Source organism: Lissotriton helveticus, chromosome 4_1 (assembly GCF_964261635.1).
Source record: "Lissotriton helveticus chromosome 4_1, aLisHel1.1, whole genome shotgun sequence".
Classification (NCBI taxonomy): Eukaryota; Metazoa; Chordata; class Amphibia; order Caudata; family Salamandridae; genus Lissotriton; species Lissotriton helveticus.
The window spans coordinates 1,020,918,255-1,020,940,100 of NC_136063.1; the positions used below are offsets into that span (position 1 = coordinate 1,020,918,255).

Genomic DNA, 21,846 nt, shown 5'->3' on the forward strand with positions numbered 1-21,846 from the left:
CATCTGAGCATACCCTTCCACACTTGTGGTGGCCAAAACGATTTATAAAGGGGGTGGTGATGGACAGAGTATCTGAATTAAGCAGAACACTCCTACCCAGTCAAAAGATCAGGGCTTGATCCATCACCGTTCTTTAGCTCACTGCACCATCCCAGCTCAGAACCTGGCTACATGCAAATTAGTCTGACCCTGGCCCAGTGCATCATGGGAACAGGGCAGACCAAACTACCAAGCCAATTCTTTACTGGAAAGGAAACAAGCTTCCGGGGACCGGTTTCTGGCATTACAGCCGTCTTCGGCCCGGCTTGCTTGAATCCTGATGGTGCAGTGAGCAAGGGACTCACATCTGAGCATACCCTTCCACACTTGTGGTGGCCAAAACGATTTATAAAGGGGGTGGTGATGGACAGAGTATCTGAATTAAGCAGAACACTCCTACCCAGTCAAAAGATCAGGGCTTGATCCATCACCGTTCTTTAGCTCACTGCACCATCCCAGCTCAGAACCTGGCTACATGCAAATTAGTCTGACCCTGGCCCAGTGCATCATGGGAACAGGGCAGACCAAACTACCAAGCCAATTCTTTACTGGAAAGGAAACAAGCTTCCGGGGACCGGTTTCTGGCATTACAGCCGTCTTCGGCCCGGCTTGCTTGAATCCTGATGGTGCAGTGAGCAAGGGACTCACATTTGAGCATACCCTTCCACACTTGTGGTGGCCAAAACGATTTATAAAGGGGGTGGTGATGGACAGAGTATCTGAATTAAGCAGAACACTCCTACCCAGTCAAAAGATCAGGGCTTGATCCATCACCGTTCTTTAGCTCACTGCACCATCCCAGCTCAGAACCTGGCTACATGCAAATTAGTCTGACCCTGGCCCAGTGCATCATGGGAACAGGGCAGACCAAACTACCAAGCCAATTCTTTACTGGAAAGGAAACAAACTATGCTGGTAATTTTGCTACTGATAATTGTGGTAGCGTTCTAGTGTTCCTGCACAGGAACAGGATTTGCGGAAACAGAAAGCGAAAGGCGGCCATATTGTTTGCTTGGCGCCGACCGTTGAGCAACAGCTTAGCCCCGGCGCTCCGGAGTAAAGATAACTAAAAAGCATTTAAAGACGTACGTTCTCACATTATTACAATGGCGACGAAGATGTGTACTTGTATTATCTAAGATACTACGCCTGAGAAGACGGCATTAGTAAATAAACATTTCAAATACACATGTGTTCTTCTTAACTCCATGTTCTGGTTTGTAATGAATATATAACGACCGAGTGTTCATGAGTTCCACGTATCCTGAGGTACTGTAAGTTCATATTCTGGATTGTCTAAACATTGAGAGTTTGTTATATCCAATGTGACACTGTAGCTAGCTTGCTAAGGGGTTTTTCGGTACTAAGGTGAGTTTTGGGGCACCCTAATTCGCCGAGGTTCCAATCCTCTGTGCACAGTTCTGTGTGAGAACAGAAACCCTGCGACAGGGGCACCCCTGAGCCTTGCTGGAGCTTCATCACACTTGCGATACAACTCAAGCAATGCGCCACCTTTACGGCACAGATGCGTCACGCATCTATGCTGTTTTTGCCCCATGATGCGCCGCATTGTAAATGCAGCACACCATGGGTGGCGGAACAGCGGCACAGGATGACTGCAGCCGCGGGCCGTGGAGGAAGTTACGGTGGGGCAGGGAGGCGGGAAGGGGGAGGGGCAGGGTGGAGGGACCTAAAAACGGGCATATGGATAATTGCAGGTAAGTACACAATTTAATTATTCAAACGAATTTCGTAGCACGCACTGCATCGCAAAATGGGATGCTGTGCGCGCTACGAATTTCGTTTGAATAATTAAATTGTGTACTTACCTGCAATTATCCATATGCCAGTTTTTAGGTCCCTCCACCCTGCCCCTCCCCCTCCCCGCCTCCCTGCCCCACCGTAACTCCCTCCACGGCCCGCGATTGGATGACTGGCACATCCCTGATGATACGCCAGTCATCATAAATCTATCCCTAAGCTTCTTATCTTGTTAGAGATGAACCGCCATATGTATCATCAAAGTTTTTTACATTTCCTAAATAGCGAACTTTAAGGAATAAATAGCGATTCTTTACCATTCCTAGTTTGCGATGAGCTATTTGCTAATTACAAATTACCCATTCATTTCCATGGAGCAGGAGGCCCATAGGAATGAACGTGCAATTTGCGATTAGCAATTAGCTCATCGCAAATTACGAATTTTTCCGAGGGTGCAGGGGTGTCTCAAGAACACCCTGCTGCACCCCTGAAAAAGAAATTTGGGGGCATATGGCGCACATACATTTTGAAAACATTCCTTTACCTCAAAAACGATTTTCAACTCATAATTTGAAAACACTGCCCACGGGGAAATGACTTAAAATGTCCTCAAGACACATGAAAATGTTTTTTTAAAGCCTTTGCAACTTTTTTGGGTCACTTTTAACATGGCTAAGTAACTCAAACAGTCAAAATCTAAATTTACCATGCACAGGTGGGAGCATATTTACAAGGAATTTGCTCCACGGAGAAAGGTCTTTTAATTTAATATTGCAAAAATAACATCAGAGACACTGAAATGCCTTATAAAGAAGCATACACCATTATGTCCTTGTCATAAATTTTAAAAGCATTCATTTTCCCCAAAAACGATTTTCAAGTCATAATTTAAAAACACTCCACATGGGGAAATGACTTAAAATGTCCTTAAGACACATGAAAGCGTTTTTTGATTGCCTTTGCAGCATGTTTCGGTCACCTTTAACATGCCTATGTAACGCAAACATTCAAAATCTAAATTTGCCAGGCACAGGTGGGAGCATATTTACAAGCAATTTGCTCCACAGGGAAACGTCTTACATTAAAATGGGAAAAATAACATCAGAGACACTCAATTGCCTTATAAAGAAGCATACACCATTATGTCTTGTCATAAATATTAAAACCATTCCTTTTCCTCAAAAACGATTTACAAGTCATAATTTGAAAACACTCCACAGCTCCTATGCACATAAAAACCCTGTCAGTACTAATACTTCACATTTTCTCCAATTACAATTTCTCAAAGAAACAAAATCTATTTGTAAAACACTTGAGACAAAGCAACATTTGAAAAACACAACTTTCTTCATAATTTTCTCCTTAAAGCACACTATTTTCTATCTAAATTAAAGAAATCTTTTCTCACCTTAGCAAATACTTTGAGTTTCAAAACAGTCTCAGAAACACACCAATTTGTCTTCAGCAGAGCAAAAGGTATGCACTCCAGAGTCTGCAGCTATCAAAAGCACAGAAATGCTGTAATTCTTCACACATATCTCTCATGTCACCCAATCAAAACTCTTCCCTCACTTTTTTTCAAATCAAAACCCTTCCCCCCTCTGCCCTCTCTGCTTTTTTGCATAGCAACCACCTCTTGCAAGACCTCTGGTGTTTGCAAGTTCACACAACAATGTTGCAATTGAACTCTGAACTCTCAGTGCACCTGCATATCCAGTGCATTCTTCCATTTAATGATTTTTTCTTCGCCACTCAAAATACATCTTTCAACGAACTCATCCATGCACCCTAACTTTCTGTTTTCAGCAATCAAAATCCACCAATCACTGTTACTGCTTCATTAACACAGAAACTCCACAGTTTTTTTCATTTTAAACTCTTATTTTTTCAACTGCCATTTCATTGCCACACTTCATCTGACTGCAGCAGAACCTTCTCTCGCCATGTTTTCTGTCTGGATTTTTGGACATAGTTACATCTATTGGGCTCAGAGGTACGCTGCAAACAGGAATTTACCTAACCTCAATTTACAAGATGTGGAAATTAAGTGGTTTGGCCACAGAGGATTAAAATGTCACCAATTGATACCATTGGTGAAAACCTTTATGCATTTGCCAAAACCTGACCTGTTAATTGTGCACTGTGGAGGTAATGACTTGGGCACTTTGACTGGGGTAGGTCTGGAAATGCTTTTAAAGGACACCTTTGAGCAATTGATGGCACTTTTTCCTCAGACTGCCTTGGTATATTCAAATATATGCCAAAGACAGAAATGGAGGTGGTCGAACCAATTTTGTCCACAAATTGAGAAGTCGAGGAAGCATGTAAACAAATCTGTTTCAGCTTACATGAGAGACCATGGAATGGGCTCCTTGTACAACAATAACTTGCGTTACTACATGCAAGATATCTACAGAGGAGATGGAGTTCACTTCTCAGATGAGGGCAACAGAATTTTCATTCTGAATTTAAGACTGTGTATTGGTACCTACTTATAAGTACCTAAATGTACCAGAAACCCAAAAGCTCTTCTCAGAGCTACCCTACATCTGATCACTCACAATTAATATTTTACTCTAACTTTTTTCACTAATTTTCAAGAAAGTACGCTCCCCAGAACGCTTCCCGGTTCGCGAACCGGGCGCTCCCCACGCAAAAGAACTAAAAAAACGATATTTTTTTTTTTTGCCCTGCGAGGCCCTTTTAAAGCCTCCACATCAAACCTAGGGGGTCAGGGAGGACCTACTATGCCCCCTTATGGTCATTTAACCCCTTCGCTTTGGCCTCCTCTTCTCTCTCGATCCTACCGAGAGACAAGATGGCGGCCGCTACGGACTGTTTGCAATGTTTACAGACGCCGAAGAACCAATCAGCTTCGCAAAGCTCCGTAACGCAAAAAGTACGCGAAGCGGAGCGCTGTTACAGATATATATCTTTTTTTGAACGTTAATTTCTCAAAATCCACTGGAGCACATATATTGAGACCTAGCAAAGGCACATCGGGCTACCAGTACCTACAATTTCCCCAAGTTTCGTGCAAATCCATTCAGCCGTTCGATTATTATTATTTTTATTTTTTTTTGCCCCGCGGGGCCCTTTTAAAACCTCCACATCAAACCTAGGGGGTCAGGGAGGATCTACTATGCCCCCTTATGGTCATTTGCCCCTTCGCTTTGGCCTCCTCTTGTCTCTCGATCCTACCGAGAGACAAGATGGCGGCCGCTACGGACTGTTTGGAATGTTTACAGATGCCGGAGAACCAATCAGCTTCGCTTCACAAAGCTCCGTAACGCGAAAAGTCCGCGAACCGGAGCGCTGCCCGGTCCGCTGTTACAGATATATATCTTTTTTTGAACGTTAATTTCTCAAAATCTACTGGAGCACATATATTGAGACCTACAAAAGGCACATCGGGCTACCAGTCCCTACAATTTTGCCAAGTTTCGTGCAAATCCATTCAGCCGTTCGGGCTAAAAGTGAGGCCAACCGCCCTATGGAAAACTCAATGTTAAAAACACGTTTTGGGACCCCCCTTTTTTCTCGGCCCCCCTTGACGAAACCCACCCAAATTTTCAGGGGCTGCTCAGAAACATAATGTTCCATTTTCCTGAAAATTTCAGCCAATTCCGTCCACAAACGCCAAAGTTATTAGACATAGAATTTTCAAAAATCCCATAGAGAAAAAATCCTAACTATATATACCTACTGGCGACCGCCAGTAGGTAATATATATATATATATATATATATGTATATATATATATATATGTGTGTGTGATCAAGGCTGCATGTCTGGCGGCCGAAACGCGTCATTTGGACAATTGATGCTGTGATTAAACATCTCTGAGCACTAAGTCTTGCCTATGGAGTCTGTCATTAAAATTTAACTCTGAAAAAACAGAGGTTTTGTGGCTACAACACCGGCAGAGCCCGAGTATGCTACCTCTACATTTCTGACCCCCTTCCTGGATGATACACCCTGCTCCTGCGAAGTCTGTAAAAAATGTATGCATCTACTCCGAGCCCAACCTCACGATGAAGGGTCAGGTCCGTCATGCGGTTTTAACTTGTTTTTTTTTGGTTAAGGTCTTCAAGAAGATCCTTCGCTTCCTTCCTAAAGCGGTCCATCAGGTGGTAATCCAGGTGACTATTCTTAGCCGCCTGGATTACTGCAATTCCCTCTAACTGGGGACAGGCAAAGGACAACTAAAGAAATTGCAAGGCATTCAGAATGAGGCACCCAAGATGAAATTGGGACTTTCTCATTGATCATCCTCTTCAGAAGCCCCAAAACATAGGTACTGCCTCCTAATCGAAAAGAGAGTGAAATTTCAATCACTGTGCCTCATATACAAAGGAGCCCATTGAATGCATATATACTGGTTCTAACATAGATCACTTAATCCCATACAGGAGGCAACGCAGTTAGTTCTTCTTGCTTTCACATTCTCCGTAAAACCTTTAAATGGAGTACTAGTTAAATCAGACACACCATCACACCGTCACACAAGCCCATATCACGAACATACTAGACTACTGCAATGCACTCGATGCCGGGATATCTAACTACTCCCTCCACTGACTCCAGAACATCCCGAATGCTGCTTCAAAACTCATCCTAAACATCCCACGACACACTCACATCACACCACATCTCAGAGAACTCCAGTGGTTCCCTGTACAGGGACCATTCTAATTCAAACTCCTAAGGCACACTTATATGGCACTGCACAACATAGGACCTACAAACCTTAACTGCCTTCACTTCCACATATCCACCAGACACCTGCACTCAGCCTCTCCCACACACATCCCTAATGTTCACAAAAGCAGTATAGGAGGTCTGACATTCTCCCACATTGCACGCAAAACCTGGAATCACCTCCCTCTACACATCAGGACCTCCTCCTCTGCAGGAAGTTCAGGACCTGGCTCTTTGACTAATTCTCTTAGGCTAGCTCACTCTCATCACGCTCAGCCTATACACACATTCCAGTGCCTGGACACCCTACTGGGTAATAAACTGTGTAAAGAAAAAGGATTTTTCCAGGTTTCCCACCGCCTCCCACTTTTTGCCCCCCACCCCTTGGACTACTAGCTGCTGGTTTTCCGATTCTGAGAGTGAAGTGAGGCCTGCTAACCAGACCTCAATGGCAGTGTTCTAAACCCTTACAAATTGTACGTTGTATTGGCTAAGCCCAATTGGCAAAGACTGACGTACGTATTACTTTATTATATGGTACCCAGGACATGTAAGGCAGAGTATCCACCCAGGGTTGCAGCACTGATTGTGCGACACTGTGTGTGACAAAGTACAAAATGGCTCGCAGCCTGCCACTGCAGACTGGAAGGCGAGCGGTAACACTGCTAGTTCGACTGTACCATTCAAACTAAAGGCAAAGCCACGCTTCCCTTAACAATATATGTAAGTCTCCCCTAAGGAAGCCCTATCCAGCTCTAAGGCAGGGATCTGTATATTATGAAGTAGGACATGTATTATGTATTATATATATATATATATATATATATATATATATATATATATATATATATATATATCCTGGCAGTAACACTTCCAATCTGTCATTTTGCTGTGGGAGAATTTGTAGCCCCATTGGCTAACATAGGGTTAACGGCTGATCACTCAGTTCGGTTAACTTCTGAATGGGACTACTTAGATGGGTAGTGTAAGGTAACAAATTAACTTTGGCATTAAACATGACAAGTCAAATGTTACGTCACTATTACAGAAATGCGACTTTTGGAAAGTTGTCACTCTGTGACCCAATTTGTCCAGTGGCCTCTCATGGTCACTAGACAACAGACAGCTTTCTGTCCTCCTGGGGAACGTATGAATGACTCCCAGGCTTAAGAACAATAGTAGCCAGGTACTGGGCGAGGTCTTACCTCCCCTTTGTAGGAATCCACTCAGGATGCTGGCACAAAAGACAGTCTTCAAAGGCGAAGTTGCCTTAGCTGAGAAAATGGCGATCACACTCCTGATGGCTGCCCTTAGTTCATGTAGACTGGCTGGTGACCGGAACAGAGAGGGGAGACCAGTGCACAAACCAGTTTTCCTGTGGAAGTGTAGCCCACAGGTAGTCACACCTCTGTGTGGGCTACCAAGCTCCTAACATTCGAGGAAGGGTCCCGATATTCGGAGAGTGGGGAGAATTGGGATTGGTAGATTCAGCACACAGCCAGAAAGTCGGCACCAAGAGGCAAGGGACCTGGTAGCCTATTGACTAGTGACCACATCATCCCTCCAGGGGACTTTCTGGGAATAAATATGGCATCCCATTCACCTTGAGCCTCAGATAATGCCAGACCTAGAGAAGGACTCAAGAAGGACTGTCCTGTTGACCTCTGTACTTAGCAAAAGGAGCAGTACCGGACCTCAGTGGTGGTAGTGCTGCCGGGTGGTGATGTGGCACGGGGGAGGGGCAGGGTGGGGGGTAGTAAACTACGGAATACGGTCAAATACAGGTAAGTAAACATATAAATAAATAAAACATTTTGTTGCGCGCACTGCATCGCATTTGGTGATGCAGTGGGCGCAACAAAATTTTCTACTAATACATTTGCTATTGTTACATCTGTGGTCACTACATTGTATGCATGTGTATGAAACTATCAGAGAAGGGGTCAGGAAAATGATCAAAATACACCATTCTATATAAGCCCTGCACATGTATGCACGCACGTTGCTCGGTATACAAGAGTGTTATGGGAATGCATGTGGACTGCAAAACGCCTCCTGTTATGCACAGTCGCAAGCATAGCTCGGGCATTTTGTAACTTCAATTTTTCATGAAAGTTTTCATGTATGCATTGGCCTCCTGGGCAGGGAATCAAAAGACCTATAGCGAGCCTGCCATTTTAAACTCATTCATACGTTGTCATGCATGCACATAACTGTTTCAGACTCTTTTTCATGATTTCTATACCACGAAAAACCCAAATCTAAGCACCTGAAATCGTTGGCTAGAGAATTACCTAACCTTCAAGACATGGCTTAACCGCATCGCTGCGGCGGCTTTTCCTGCTGTACGCGGCAATTTTAAAATTACCGCGTTACATGACGAGCTCAGCTCGTCATGAGCGCACGGCAGGTTACGCTCATGACGAGCTGAGCTCGTCATCAGCCCGGAAGGGGTTAATGGAATGGCTTGGCACTATAGTCAAGTTTTGATTTGATTTGAGTTGATGCAATGGCCTGATACAATGAGGCACTGAATGGGGCACAAGGTTTACATGGCAATGCAGTATGGTGTTATGAAGAAATGTCTGTCTTGAAAGCTTGTGTGAAATATATTCTAGAAGCTTTTCCAATTTTCGGTTGAATCCCTTTTTATATTCTAAATACGTGTTATATGGTGAAAGAAATATGTAGATTGTGAATGTTTGAATAGACTTGAGCCATTTTGTTATGTAAGTATTTAAGTGTAAATTGACAAGAATCCTACGTTTTTATATTCAATTTATGGGATTAAGTCTTTTCCGAAAAGTGTCATTTGTTTGAAATGCTTGGTTTGACATTAAACATTAATGTTGCTTCCACAATTGGCAATAAATCATTCATGTGCAAAATGCATTATTTTTACTTCCCCTTGCACTTTATACGTCTATTATTTCACTCCTGGATAAAAATTGACATTTTTAACTTAAAAATTCAGCAGAATCTGGGACTCAGCTTGGGCCATCAAGTCTGTCTGGTAGCCTTGTCTTACACACCAAAGATCCATTGGCTATACTATTGTACACAAGCCACCTTATGATACTGATACATTGTGATATACTAGTGAATGTGCACTCTAAAAATTACTTCACTATTTATTTCACTTAGGAATGGCGGTTGGACCCCTTGGACTGCCTGGTCAACGTGCAGTACCAGCTGTGGAATTGGCTTCCAAGTGCGCCAGCGCTCCTGCAGCAATCCAACGCCTCGCCATGGCGGTCGTGTGTGTGTGGGACAAAATCGTGAAGAAAGGTACGCAATCCCCAATTTTAACACATTGCATCTATGACAAACGGAACCGAGGAGGAATCTGGTCTACAGATCATCAGTAAAGTAAACAAATAGTAAAATCCGAGTCTCAGACTATAGCCGCTCTAAATAGAGACGTGTAAGCACTAATGCTGTCACATGGGCATATTTTAAATACATATAGCTTGAAATGGGCAACACGGGGGCCCTCAGTGCTCATTCATTAAAATTGTAGCTTAAATAGAACAAGGATTCTTCAGTAAAGGTACATGTAAGGAAAGATATTTCACAAAAGGAGGATAGAGTCATGGATAGAGTTGTAAAGATTTCTTGAAGCAATTTTTTATTTAAGTGGGAATGCAGTTTCAATTAATTCTATAATAATTGGACAGTAAGAGGAGGAGGGATTGTGTTATTATCTGCAACTTTTGTAAACACCTGTGGCAAAAAATGACATGGCATGACAAAACAGCTCAGTTTTGCAAGTGGGAGTAGGAGCAGAGCTAGTCGCAGGGGCATCAGCAGAGTCCTAAGCTCTGTAGTGAACCTTAAAGTGAAGAACTTCCATGAGGAGATGGCCCACCTCTATCACTGCTCTGCTTTGAGCCTCGACCCTGCTGCTTCTTTCCATATTCTCATCACAGCGTTTTAAACTCTGAGCAGAAAACCCTAAAGTTATTGAAAATCCCCTCTGCTTTGAAGTGCTCTGCTGAGATCCATGCCTGCTGCATATCCTGTGGCTTTGCTTTACAATACTCATTATTTTAAATTAGAGTGGAGGAAGCCATGAAAAAGATGTCCAAAGTCAGCATTAAAATGTCCAGCCGACATGAATTCATAGGAACACAGGATAGAATCATATTGGAAATAGTGGGCATGCTGCAGCCATTTTGTAATTGTGTGTCTCTTGTCACAAATGACTGCCCCAACACTACTCTTGCTGCCTTCAGCATACGCCAAGAAATTCATTCAAGAAATGAATTAGTTGTTCTACCAGCCCAGTCACCCAATGCATATCTAGTATTCCTTAGCGCCCTCTAGTGTCACCCCAACAAATGCTATCCTGTCATCTCCCATCATCTGTCTGATTTCTTTCTCTCTAAGCAGTCATTGAACACCTTTGCATCCCACAGCAAGGGTTTATGGGTGCATCAACCATAGTCATACCAATGCACTAGATGCATTTTCCCACTGCATGTCAGACTTTGTGCTGGCTGTTACTGGCGCAGGCGCCGTGGGAGGAGCAGAAGATTGCACAGAACAAAATGAGACCCATTAGTGACTTTAGAAAAATATTCAGGAACTAGGCCAGTCTCTCTGAAATTACAGTGAATATTCTGACCCCGTAGTCATTCTTTTCATGTGCGTCCCATGGTGCTATTGATTGTGTCCCACAAGCCCCTAAACGGAAAATATTTACATTCAGCCATCTGAAAAGGGAAGGAGTTTGTTTGTGTATTCATGTCTGTAAGGCATGATCTATGCAAGAGTGTCAATGAAAATTCAAAGTGCATGCCTCTGGGATTCCTATTTTTAAAAATCTTTCTCCAGCTGCATTATTTAAAATGACAAAATGCTCTTTTTTTCAAAAGTTGTTTCTCAGTCAGTTGTCATGCCTTGTGTATATAGGTTGTTCCATTTAGGATAGTAATTATTCTCATTGGAGTATTTCAAGAGTTAATTAACATCAATGTAAAAAAAAAAAAAGAAATATATATATATATATATATATATATATATATATATATATATATATATATATATATATATATGAAGACAAAGCTCCTCCTCAGCTTGCTCTGCGCTCGCAGACACCGCCTCCACGCCAGCAACGAATGAGGACCGGACCAACAGAATCAGCAAGATGGTAATTTTTATTTAAGAACAGAACCAGCGACGCGTTTCGAGCAAAAAGCCCTTGGTCACGCTGCAACATGTTTTAAATCATTATGCTTTTTTATAGGTTAATGCAGTGATGTTGACACCGCCCCCAGGAGGCGTCCACCATAATCATGTGACATATAGTAAACAGTGAAAACACACTATCGCCAGTATACTGTTCCATTAGCTGATATGAGCACAAATAGATATTACTGGTTAAATCCAGGATTTATGTTGGTTACATCAGATAATACATTTTGTAAATAAAAAGTATTAAAAAGCAATCTCAATTATCAGAGACATGTATACCCATACTGTGCAAATACGCAAATTCTTGTATCTAGCAGCGACAATTTATAAAGTGCAAAGATTGAAAAGTGCATAAGTGATAAAAATGAAATAAAGTGCTAGAGAATTGCGAGAACCTACTACACTACTATTAATACAGTAATGTGCAAATATGCAATAAACATTAAAAGATACATGATTAAATTCATCAAACAATCATTGTTCTATACCAAATACTTATAAACTGTTCCAGGTAAGTCAAAAAACATTACTGTTCAAAAAGCTAAAAATGACAATATGTATAAATAAGACCATATTTCATATATATACATCCCACACCACCATAGTGCCCCCCCCCCACCACAACTAACAAAAGACAACTTTAAATTGCCTCATAGAAAAACCCAACTCTTCTAGTGAACGCAAAGAAAAAACCCTCAAACAATTTTTACAACCCCAATATCTACATCTAAATACATATATATACACACACACATATACAAGAGAAGATATATGTGCGAACATACATGCACACACACGCAGATACCAGTTTAGACCCATTCTATATCTACAAATATACAAATATACAAATATACTGTTAGTACCTTTCTTCATTAATTCCGTGTATGTAGATGTTCAGCACAAAATTATTATATACAACTCCAAAATTAGATAACTTCATCAATAAATTCCTGTATAGTCTAAAAATTTGTCATATAAATGATATATCTAAAAAATTTTTAAAAATTTTTTAAAAATTTTTTCAAAATAGACCTGGAATGAAATTGTATGAATTTGATAGAAAATTGGATATTGCTCAAACTGTATAATAAAGTGCACCATGATTGTCACCAACCTGGTTCATCAAAACAATTCATGGGACACGGAATAACCCCAACGTGTGGTGCCTCTAATAGGGAACCTAACTAGAAGCACCAGTCTTAATGCCACGGGGAAAGAAAAGGATGAACTAAAGCAACCAGTATCTAAATATAATTACAGAAAATGGTGCATTTCCTCAATATTATTCAACCCATTGGGACAACGGCTATCAAGTTCCAAAATAAACCTGGATTCTAATTTCCTGAGTTCAATTTCACGGTCACCTCCTCTCCTTGATTTCGGTACTGCTCCAATCACATAATAACTGAGGCAGTTTAGATCTTTGTTGTGAAATCGCTTGAAATGTCGGGCGACCGGGTAAGTAGGGTCACTGTGGAGAATAGCCCGTAAATGCTGCAATATCCGGACGTGCACCTGGAGCTTAGTGCTGCCAACGTATCTAAGCCCACAGGTGCACGCCAGAACATATACGGCATACTCAGTTTTGCAGTTATAGTTGCCATTGATGGTTTTGGCAACTGTGCTAAACGGAGTAGAATAGTGAGTAGTGGTGACACCGAACTTACAGGCCCTACAACTGGAACATTTAAAGAATCCCTTGTTCGGGCGTAGCCATGGGATCTTGGACTTTAATTCAGGTGCAGCTTTGTCCAAGTAATTGCCCGTGGTTTTGGCCCGTCTAAAAGTGACAGTAGGAGAAGAGGGTAATCTAGTATTTAAGATATGATCACTTAAAATGATCGGCCAATGTTTGTTCAATATTGACCTGATTTTCCTATCTTCCCTACTGAATGTAGTAATGAGCCGTGGGCATTCTCTTTGGGATTCTATGTTCACAGATTGATCAATGGTGGAGGTAGACACTGGAAAAAGGCTCTCCCTAGATCTTAAAAGGGATTTGGTAACTGCCGCGTTTAGTATACGTTCAGAGTACCCTCTAGCTCTCAATCTTTCGAGAAGTTGTTTTAAGCAGTAATCAAAATCAGACGATGTACTGCAAATTCTCTTTAGCCTAAGGATTTCCCCATAGGGGATACCAGAGATCGTATGTCTGGGATGCATACTGGTTGCATGCAATGTTGCATTGCCTGCGGTCTGTTTCCTATGCAGGGTGGTGTTGAGAGTTCCATCGGAGACATATACCTCAACATCCAAAAATTGGATGCGTGTTTTATGAATATGAGCCGTGAAGTTAAGATTAACTGCGTTGTCATTGATGTCATGAATAAAAGACAACGCTTCCTCTTTGCTACCCTTCCAGACGATAAAAATATCGTCAATGTACCTTAAAAAGCACCTGACATGATTCTCCATCCATATTTTGTGGCGCACCATGAGGACCTGCTCCTCCCACCAACCAACGTGTAAACACGCATAGCTGGGAGAGAAGCAGGCCCCCATCGCTACACCCCTGAGTTGCCTATAAATCTCCTTACCAAAGGAAAAGAAGTTATTGTTAAGGCACCATTCTATAAGGCCTGCAATCACCTTATTGTGTTCGTAATATTGGATGGGTCTGCTAGAGAGGTAGTGTTGTACGGCTAGTAAACCTTGTGCGTGATCTATGCTGGTGTACAGCGATTCGACATCTAATGAAATGAGCCACATATCACTCTCCCATGTTATTTCAGCTATTTTTGTTAAAAAATCACTAGTATCGCGAGTGAAGCTGGGGAGTAGTTTAACAAAGTCTTGGAGGAAAAAGTCAACATACTCTCCAACTTTTTCCCCTGCACTACCAATGGCAGACACAATTGGCCTGCCTGGAAGTGGTTGCACGGCCTTGTGTACCTTCGGGATAAGGTAAAGGGAAGGCAAGATAGGAAAATTCACATACATAAATTTATATTCTTCAGATGATATTAGTCCTTCCCTTTTCCATTGGTTTAAAGACTTATGTAACTTAGATGTGGCTTTTTCATATTCATTTTGTGTACTTTTAGCATAACAAAGGGGGTCATCAAGTTGGCGATTGGCTTCCGCAATATAGGCCTTTTTGGGCCAAATTACCAGATTACCCCCCTTGTCCGATTTTTTGATCACTATATCAGGGTTTTGATCTAATTTCTTCATCAGCTTTTCGTAAGCGATTCTTCTGTAAGTCTCCTTTTTGCGTCGTTTGATGTTAGTCTGGGTATACAATTTCTTGATGTCATTAGTAACGCAATCATGAAAAATGTCTATAGCGTCTTTTGGCATTAAAGGTATGAATTTAGACTTGCTATGGAAAGGACTTAAACCAGCTCCTTTAGGAAGGATGGGGACTTGCCTTAAGCGATTCTGGGTTGTATCAATAGTATCCAGTTCCGTTTCACTATTAGAGTTAAGGAGATCATTGGCATCAAGAAAAACATGTGTGTCTGATGCCAGTAACGGCCGTGGTTCTCCAACTTCATTTGCTCTAGTATCGTCATTCTGATCATCAGGATCTTTGGCTGATTGTAAGGCAAAATGTTTTTTTAGTTTTAGTTTCCTTATAAAGCAGAAAAGATCAACTCTAGTCATGGTATAGTTGAAATTTTGTATCGGTGAGTAACTCAAACCTAATGTGAGTAACTGCTCTTCTGCTTTGTCAAGAACCACATTGGAAAGATTAATAATAGTATTATCGCTTATCGTCGTTTCCCCCATGTTTTTTTCTTTTTCTGTTGTTGTGTCTGTAAACCGGCGCTGTTTCCTTCTGCGCCGTTGTTCCTTCCTACGTTTGTTTCTCCTTTGTTTGTTTGTGGATTGTGTTGCCACGATCTCAGGGTTTGGAGCCTCTCCTTTACTACAAAGTCCATTTCCTGCTGGAGATTTAGTGTTTCCAGTCCGGTTAAGTTTAAATCGGAACTAGCTGAACCCGAAGACAAGGATTCTAGGCTAGATGCACTCGTGACCGATGAGTCAGTTTGGTGTGCTAATCCCTCAGAGCAAGACGCACCGGCTGCCGTTTGATCAGAGTTAGTTGATGCCATCCCATTACTGGTTTTGGATGCAGAAACATTCCTCCTATTGGTATACGCCTGTCTCTTGGCCGTATTATACTTCCTGGAAAATGTGAAGATCCTGCCCAAACGGTAATCATCCGCATCTCGAGTGAACTTGGACGCTTTGCGAGCCTTAATTTTTTCTTCATGTTTGTGCAGTTGCTCGTTCATATTATCTGTAAGTTTTTTTATTTCCACCGCATTTTGGCAAGCATCAATTTCCAGTTCCAATGTTTTAATCTGTTCCAACAATTTGGCACGATCACTGACAGCAAATTCAGTTAATATGCAAACTAAGTTCATCGATGCTGCCAGGTTGCTTTCCCCCCATTTTTGCAACATGGCTGGGTCCGGATTATCAAAGCTGGGGGCCAATAAAATTCTCAGTCCTCGAGGCACCCGACCCACCTCTTCATATTTGCTGAGGGATTTATGTTCCCACCATTTTGTGCATTCTGCCTTGCGTAATTTCACCAGTTCCTTAAACAAGTGTTTCAAATCTTTTGTTTGTGAATTGCCATTATCGCTCTGCGTTTGCTCTTTGCTACAATTGGAAGCTGTGCTGGAAGTGACAAAAAGTGATAAGGCAGCTTCTTCCCGCTGTTTATCAATCTCGTTTTCATTCATGTTGATATCAGTTCTGTTCGTTAACAATAATTAGTAAAACGAGCACACGTCAGTCTCGTTTTTTTCTCTACCGCTGCTCAATTACTTCGTCTCCGGATGGCATTGCATTTGAAACGCACTCACCGCTGGTAAATGGCAGGAACTGCTCCGCGCACCACGTCCTCCGACGCGAATCCTCGGGGCTGCTCACAACCGCCAGAACCAAAAACGGCCAGGTCTCAGTGCATCCAGGGACAGCTGCTGAAATTCCCATGCGAGAGTCAAAGAAGTCGATTTGTAACAGCTGTCAGCTTACGACGAAGGGGTCCGTTACGGAAGCAAATCAACTTCCGTCAGCATATGAAGACAAAGCTCCTCCTCAGCTTGCTCTGCGCTCGCAGACACCGCCTCCACGCCAGCAACGAATGAGGACCGGACCAACAGAATCAGCAAGATGGTAATTTTTATTTAAGAACAGAACCAGCGACGCGTTTCGAGCAAAAAGCCCTTGGTCACGCTGCAACATGTTTTAAATCATTATGCTTTTTTATAGGTTAATGCAGTGATGTTGACACCGCCCCCAGGAGGCGTCCACCATAATCATGTGACATATAGTAAACAGTGAAAACACACTATCGCCAGTATACTGTTCCATTAGCTGATATGAGCACAAATAGATATTGATAGAAAAGCAGACATTTGAGGTGAGCAGATCTAGAGTGTCGCTGGTGTTGAGAGTGCTCTATACAGGCGCTGCTTTCCACCTAAACATGAGAACTACCATATATATATATATATATACATATACAGCTTCTGGTATGTCACCCTCCGTACTGTAATCGCATACATATTCCTATTCTTTATGTGAACCTTCCCATCTTGACAAAGGTATCTTTTACTTTGTTCCATTGCTCTCTTTTCCATGGCACTGTGGGTCCTACAGCATTAAAGATACGGGTAATATGAGATCTTGTGGCGGCAGCAGCCGATTTCCTTCGGTGTGAGACAGAGCCCTCGCAGAGGTTCATCAACATCCACTCCATCTGTTCAGAGGCGGAATGCCACTCACTATAATGATGCCAGTGCAGAGGGAATGCATTTAGACATGATTTTTTATGCTTCTATAATTACATTGTTTTGTTCCTTGACAGAAGCAAATATCTTCAAGTTAATCATTTCTCTATTTGTATTTCACCCTGCTCTCTGTCTGAACACATCTTGCTTAAGACATTTGAGAAGAGATAGATCAAAACTGAAGTTTGAAAGTTTCCATGTTGGACCCTCTCGAGCGTTCCGCTTGTTGACCTCAGGTGGCAATCTTGATGGGGATTGCGCTCAAAGGCCGTACGCTGTCAAACTGATAGATACTGGTTCCAGGTGATCGATCTTCACCTCCTTTATCACCTAAAGAGAATGAAGTCCAAATTATGATGGATTCTTTCCAATGATAGCTGTAGCAAGAGATTTTAGCCACTACTAAATATTAGGAATTAGACTTCTTTAGCTCTATATGAAGCAAATTTCTCCTTAAAGATGGGTGCAGGCCCCTGTTAGAGCTACATATAATTTACGCTGTTGACTTTTCATTCTCAGATAACCATGGTCGTTCAAACCCTGTCCGGAAGCTTCAAAATAATCAATGACAGGAGGTTTTCTCTAGAGAAAGTACTGTCAAAGAAGCTGCACCTCATTCTGCTTGATTTTTCCATGGCAGAGGGCACACTAGAAATACTCAACCCCAAAGTCACCCTTTTTTCCATGATCAACAGCACGCTCACTATATTTGTAGATAGCTCAGTTGTGGAAAGTTTCTGTCCAAAGCCCCTATCTACAATGAGTTACCAAACTCAAACATCTGATGTACACTATGTAGATTATTCTCTAAAAACACCAGCTGGAAATCAAGAAGTGCTGAAGGGCTTCTGATGAACAATAAGATTGTCTAGAGAAAAATGTACTCCATCCTCTCTGCAACTTACCGAAACAGATGAGCAGAATGATGTTAGTGCTAACCTTACGAAAAGGTATTTGCAGAAATAGCAAAAGAAGATTTCCTGGCGCTCTTTATGCTTGATATGAATCCAACTAAGCCATTTGTCTACATTTTACTGAATATTCAGAGTAATTTGGAACCATTTGACGGTATGTTTCCAATACATGTGAAGTGCACTTTGAGTATCAGCACATGCATTCTCTCACCCCTGTGACACATCTAGGAATTGTATCACCTTTACTAAGGAGAAGCAAAGTCATAGTCCAAGAAACATCCGTCTCACGGAATGAAAAATTGAAAAGATACCTGCTTTGCAAAAATATCTTCGGAAGCTCATGCATATCTACCATATAAACAAATGGAGCAGCCATTCAATGGTTGTGGGGTGGCACAGGACCTGATCAGATATTGGTGCTGATGAAAACACATGGAGGACGATCTACTCCAGGATGGAATTACATGATTTTGCCAAGGCACCAGTTGGCGGGTAGCTGAAGGTGATTCAAAGCTCCTTGAAATCAGGGGCAGTGGAAATGTGCAAGAAATGCAGATAGTCTACTGGTGTGATTCTTAAAGTAGGTGAAATGAGTGTTCCTGTGGCACCGTCACTGGATTAGCCCTTTAAACAAGCATTGGAAATGCAATAGGTCTCGCACCATTAGAGTTAGTGCTTTTAGAATTGTTTATGGGTTTTTTTTGTAAATGTTTAGCATTTTTGTTTCCTGTAGCCAATGCTAAAGTATTACAAATAAAAAAAGCCATAAACATTTCTAAAAGCTCTAACTGAAATGGTCTGAGAACTATTGCACTGTGTGAGGGTGAGGGTGAGTGAGGGTGAGGGTGAGTGAGGGTGAGTGAGGGTGAGTGAGGGTGAGGGAGTGAGGGTGAGTGAGGGTGAGTGAGGGTGAGTGAGGGGTTGAGGGTGAGGTGGTGAGGGTGAGTGAGGGTGAGTGAGGGTGAGGGTGAGTGAGGTGGTGAGGGTGAGTGAGGGTGAGGGGTTTTGGGTGAGTGAGGGTGAGGGGGAGTAGTTGAGGCTGAGTGAGGGTGAGTGAGAGTGAGGGTGAGTGAGGGGTTGAGGGTGAGGGGTTGAGGGTGAGTGAGTGAGGGTGAGGGGTTGAGGGTGAGTGAGGGGTTGAGGGTGAGTGAGGGGTTGAGGGTGAGTGAGGGTTTGAGGGTGAGGGGTTGAGGGTGAGGGAGGGTGAGTGAGGGTTTGAGGGGGAGGGGTTGAGGGTGAGGGGTTGAGGGTGAGTGAGGGTGAGGGGTTGAGGGTGGGTGAGTGAGGGTGAGGGTTTGAGGGTGAGGGGTTGAGGGTGAGTGAGTGAGGGTGAGGGGGTGAGGGTGAGGGGTTGAGGGTGAGTGAGGTTGAGGGTGGTTGAGTGAGGATGAGTGAGAGTGAGGGTGAGTGAGGGGTTGAGGGTGAGGGGTTGAGGGTGAGTGAGTGAGGGTGAGGGGTTGAGGGTGATTGAGGGTGAGGGTGAGGGGTTAAAGGTGAGTGAGGATGAGTGAGAGTGAGGGTGAGTGAGGGGTTGAGGGTGAGGGGTTGAGGGTGAGTGAGGGTGAGTGAGGGTGAGGGGTTGAGGGTGAGTGAGGATGAGTGAGAGTGAGGGTGAGTGAGGGGTTGAGGGTGAGTGATGGTCAGGGTGAGTGAGGGTGAGGGTGGGTGAGGGGTTGAGGGTGAGGGTGAGTGGGGGTGAGGGTGAGTGAGGGGTTGAGGGTGAGTGAGGGTGAGGGTGAGGGGTTGAGGGTGAGTGAGGGTGAGGGGTTGAGGGTGAGTGAGGGTGAGGGTGAGGGAGGGGTTGAGGGTGAGTGAGGGTGAGTGAGGGTGAGGGTGAGTGAGGGGTTGAGGGTGAGTGAGGGTGAGTGAGGGTGAGTGAGGGTGAGGGGTTGAGGGTGAGTGAGGGTGAGGGGTTGAGGGTGAGTGAGGGTGAGGGGTTGAGGGTGAGTGAGGGTGAGGGTGAGTGAGGGTGAGGGGTGGCCAACATCGCTATCCTCGTTAAACCAGTTGGCTCATCAGTGTTTGTCAACAGTGCGCCTTGTTGAGTAAGCAGAAAGAGATCGACGCCGGTTCGATAATGCCACAGCTCTGTGCTAACAAAAATGCGGAAAAAATAAGCATTTAAATCATTGGCAAATTCAGTAAGCAGAAAGAGATCGACGGTGGTTCGATAATGCCACAGCTCTGTGCTAACAAAAATGCGGAAAAAAGTAAGCATTTAAATCATTGGCAAATTCTACGGAAATTGATTGCAAATGGGAGCAGCTCTGCTTGCAAATCCTCCCTCCGTCGCCCAGGCTGCTGGACTGGAATTGCAGCAGCTAGAAGTGAGGAAGAAAAAAACAAGCAGCAGAGCACGGCGTCAGTGTTGGCATTGCTGGGGGGTAGGGGGGAAGTGGGGATTTAAAAAAAAATGCGACACGGCGGGCAGGGGAGGGGGCGGAGCGGGTAAAATAAACAAAGCGCAGAAAAACACACCAGGGCTACATTTCACACATATTAAAGAAACCAGCAAACAACTACAACATAATGCAAGGCAAAATAAATACTAATTAGAGCAATGGTGCCAAGTACTAATCCTGCGTAAGCATGTGTACTACACTAAACAAGCATATGTAAAATGAAGAATGAAGGAAACAGTCCCAAATTTTGTGAAACTTATTAGTAGCAGCTTGGGTTGAAGACCGGAGATACAAGAAGAGAGATAACGACCAGGAGTTAGATGGTGAAACGTAATCCTCACGCTGCATCCAACACCAGCAACAACCGGAGGCCAAGCGTAGCCTGGCAGCCGGTAGCACGAGCCAATAGGGAGCTTGATTACAGACACAGGCAACAGCAGACAACCGCTGCAATCGCAAAGGACCCTGAGCTGAAAATAGCGTCCACAACCTCTACCTTCACTCTCATTTCAAAATCCTTCTTGGTTTAGTAATCCTCTGAGGGAAAAATGCTTGTGACGTGTGTCTGTTTACAAAAAGGACAGGCAAAAATACAGAAAGAGCTTCATAATCCAAACCAAATTTAAATCCGATAAATATTTAATAATATTTCACAAGCAGAAATGATCAAAGGTGGATCAGATCATCAGGGAGAGCGGGCTTTGTAATGTAATTGACACGGCCGGCCGGTCGTGAAACTGAAAGCATGGCCGGCCGGCCGTGAAAGCCTTTGATGCGGCAGGGGAAATGCGAGACGGCGGGGAGGGGGCGGAGCGGGTAAACAAAGACGGACGTGCACGCGCTTTTAAGCTCAATGCGCATGCGCATTGAGCTTAAAAGTCACGGGCACTGCAAGGAATCGCCACGATTCCTTGCAGTGTGGATAAAGAGTGGATAAGTCCCAATACTCTCGCTTGCTCGATGCGCATGCGCATCGACAGGCGAGACCTAAAAATGTGTGGATGTTCACAAAACATTGTGGTTATCTGCAAACATTTGCAATTAGCCATGCACAACTGAATATACTCTTGGAGGATCCACATG

General features: G+C 43.3%; 1 protein-coding gene across 1 annotated transcript in view; it reads left to right on the forward strand.

Moving 5' to 3' along the window:
• The window catches only part of SEMA5A (semaphorin 5A), a 1,863,338-nt gene that overhangs the window by 1,473,701 nt on the left and 367,791 nt on the right, over positions 1-21,846 (forward strand). The window contains exon 15 of the mRNA XM_078687625.1: positions 9,646-9,789. Coding sequence (XP_078543751.1) covers positions 9,646-9,789 — 144 coding nt within the window. The remainder of the gene's footprint in view (positions 1-9,645; positions 9,790-21,846) is intronic.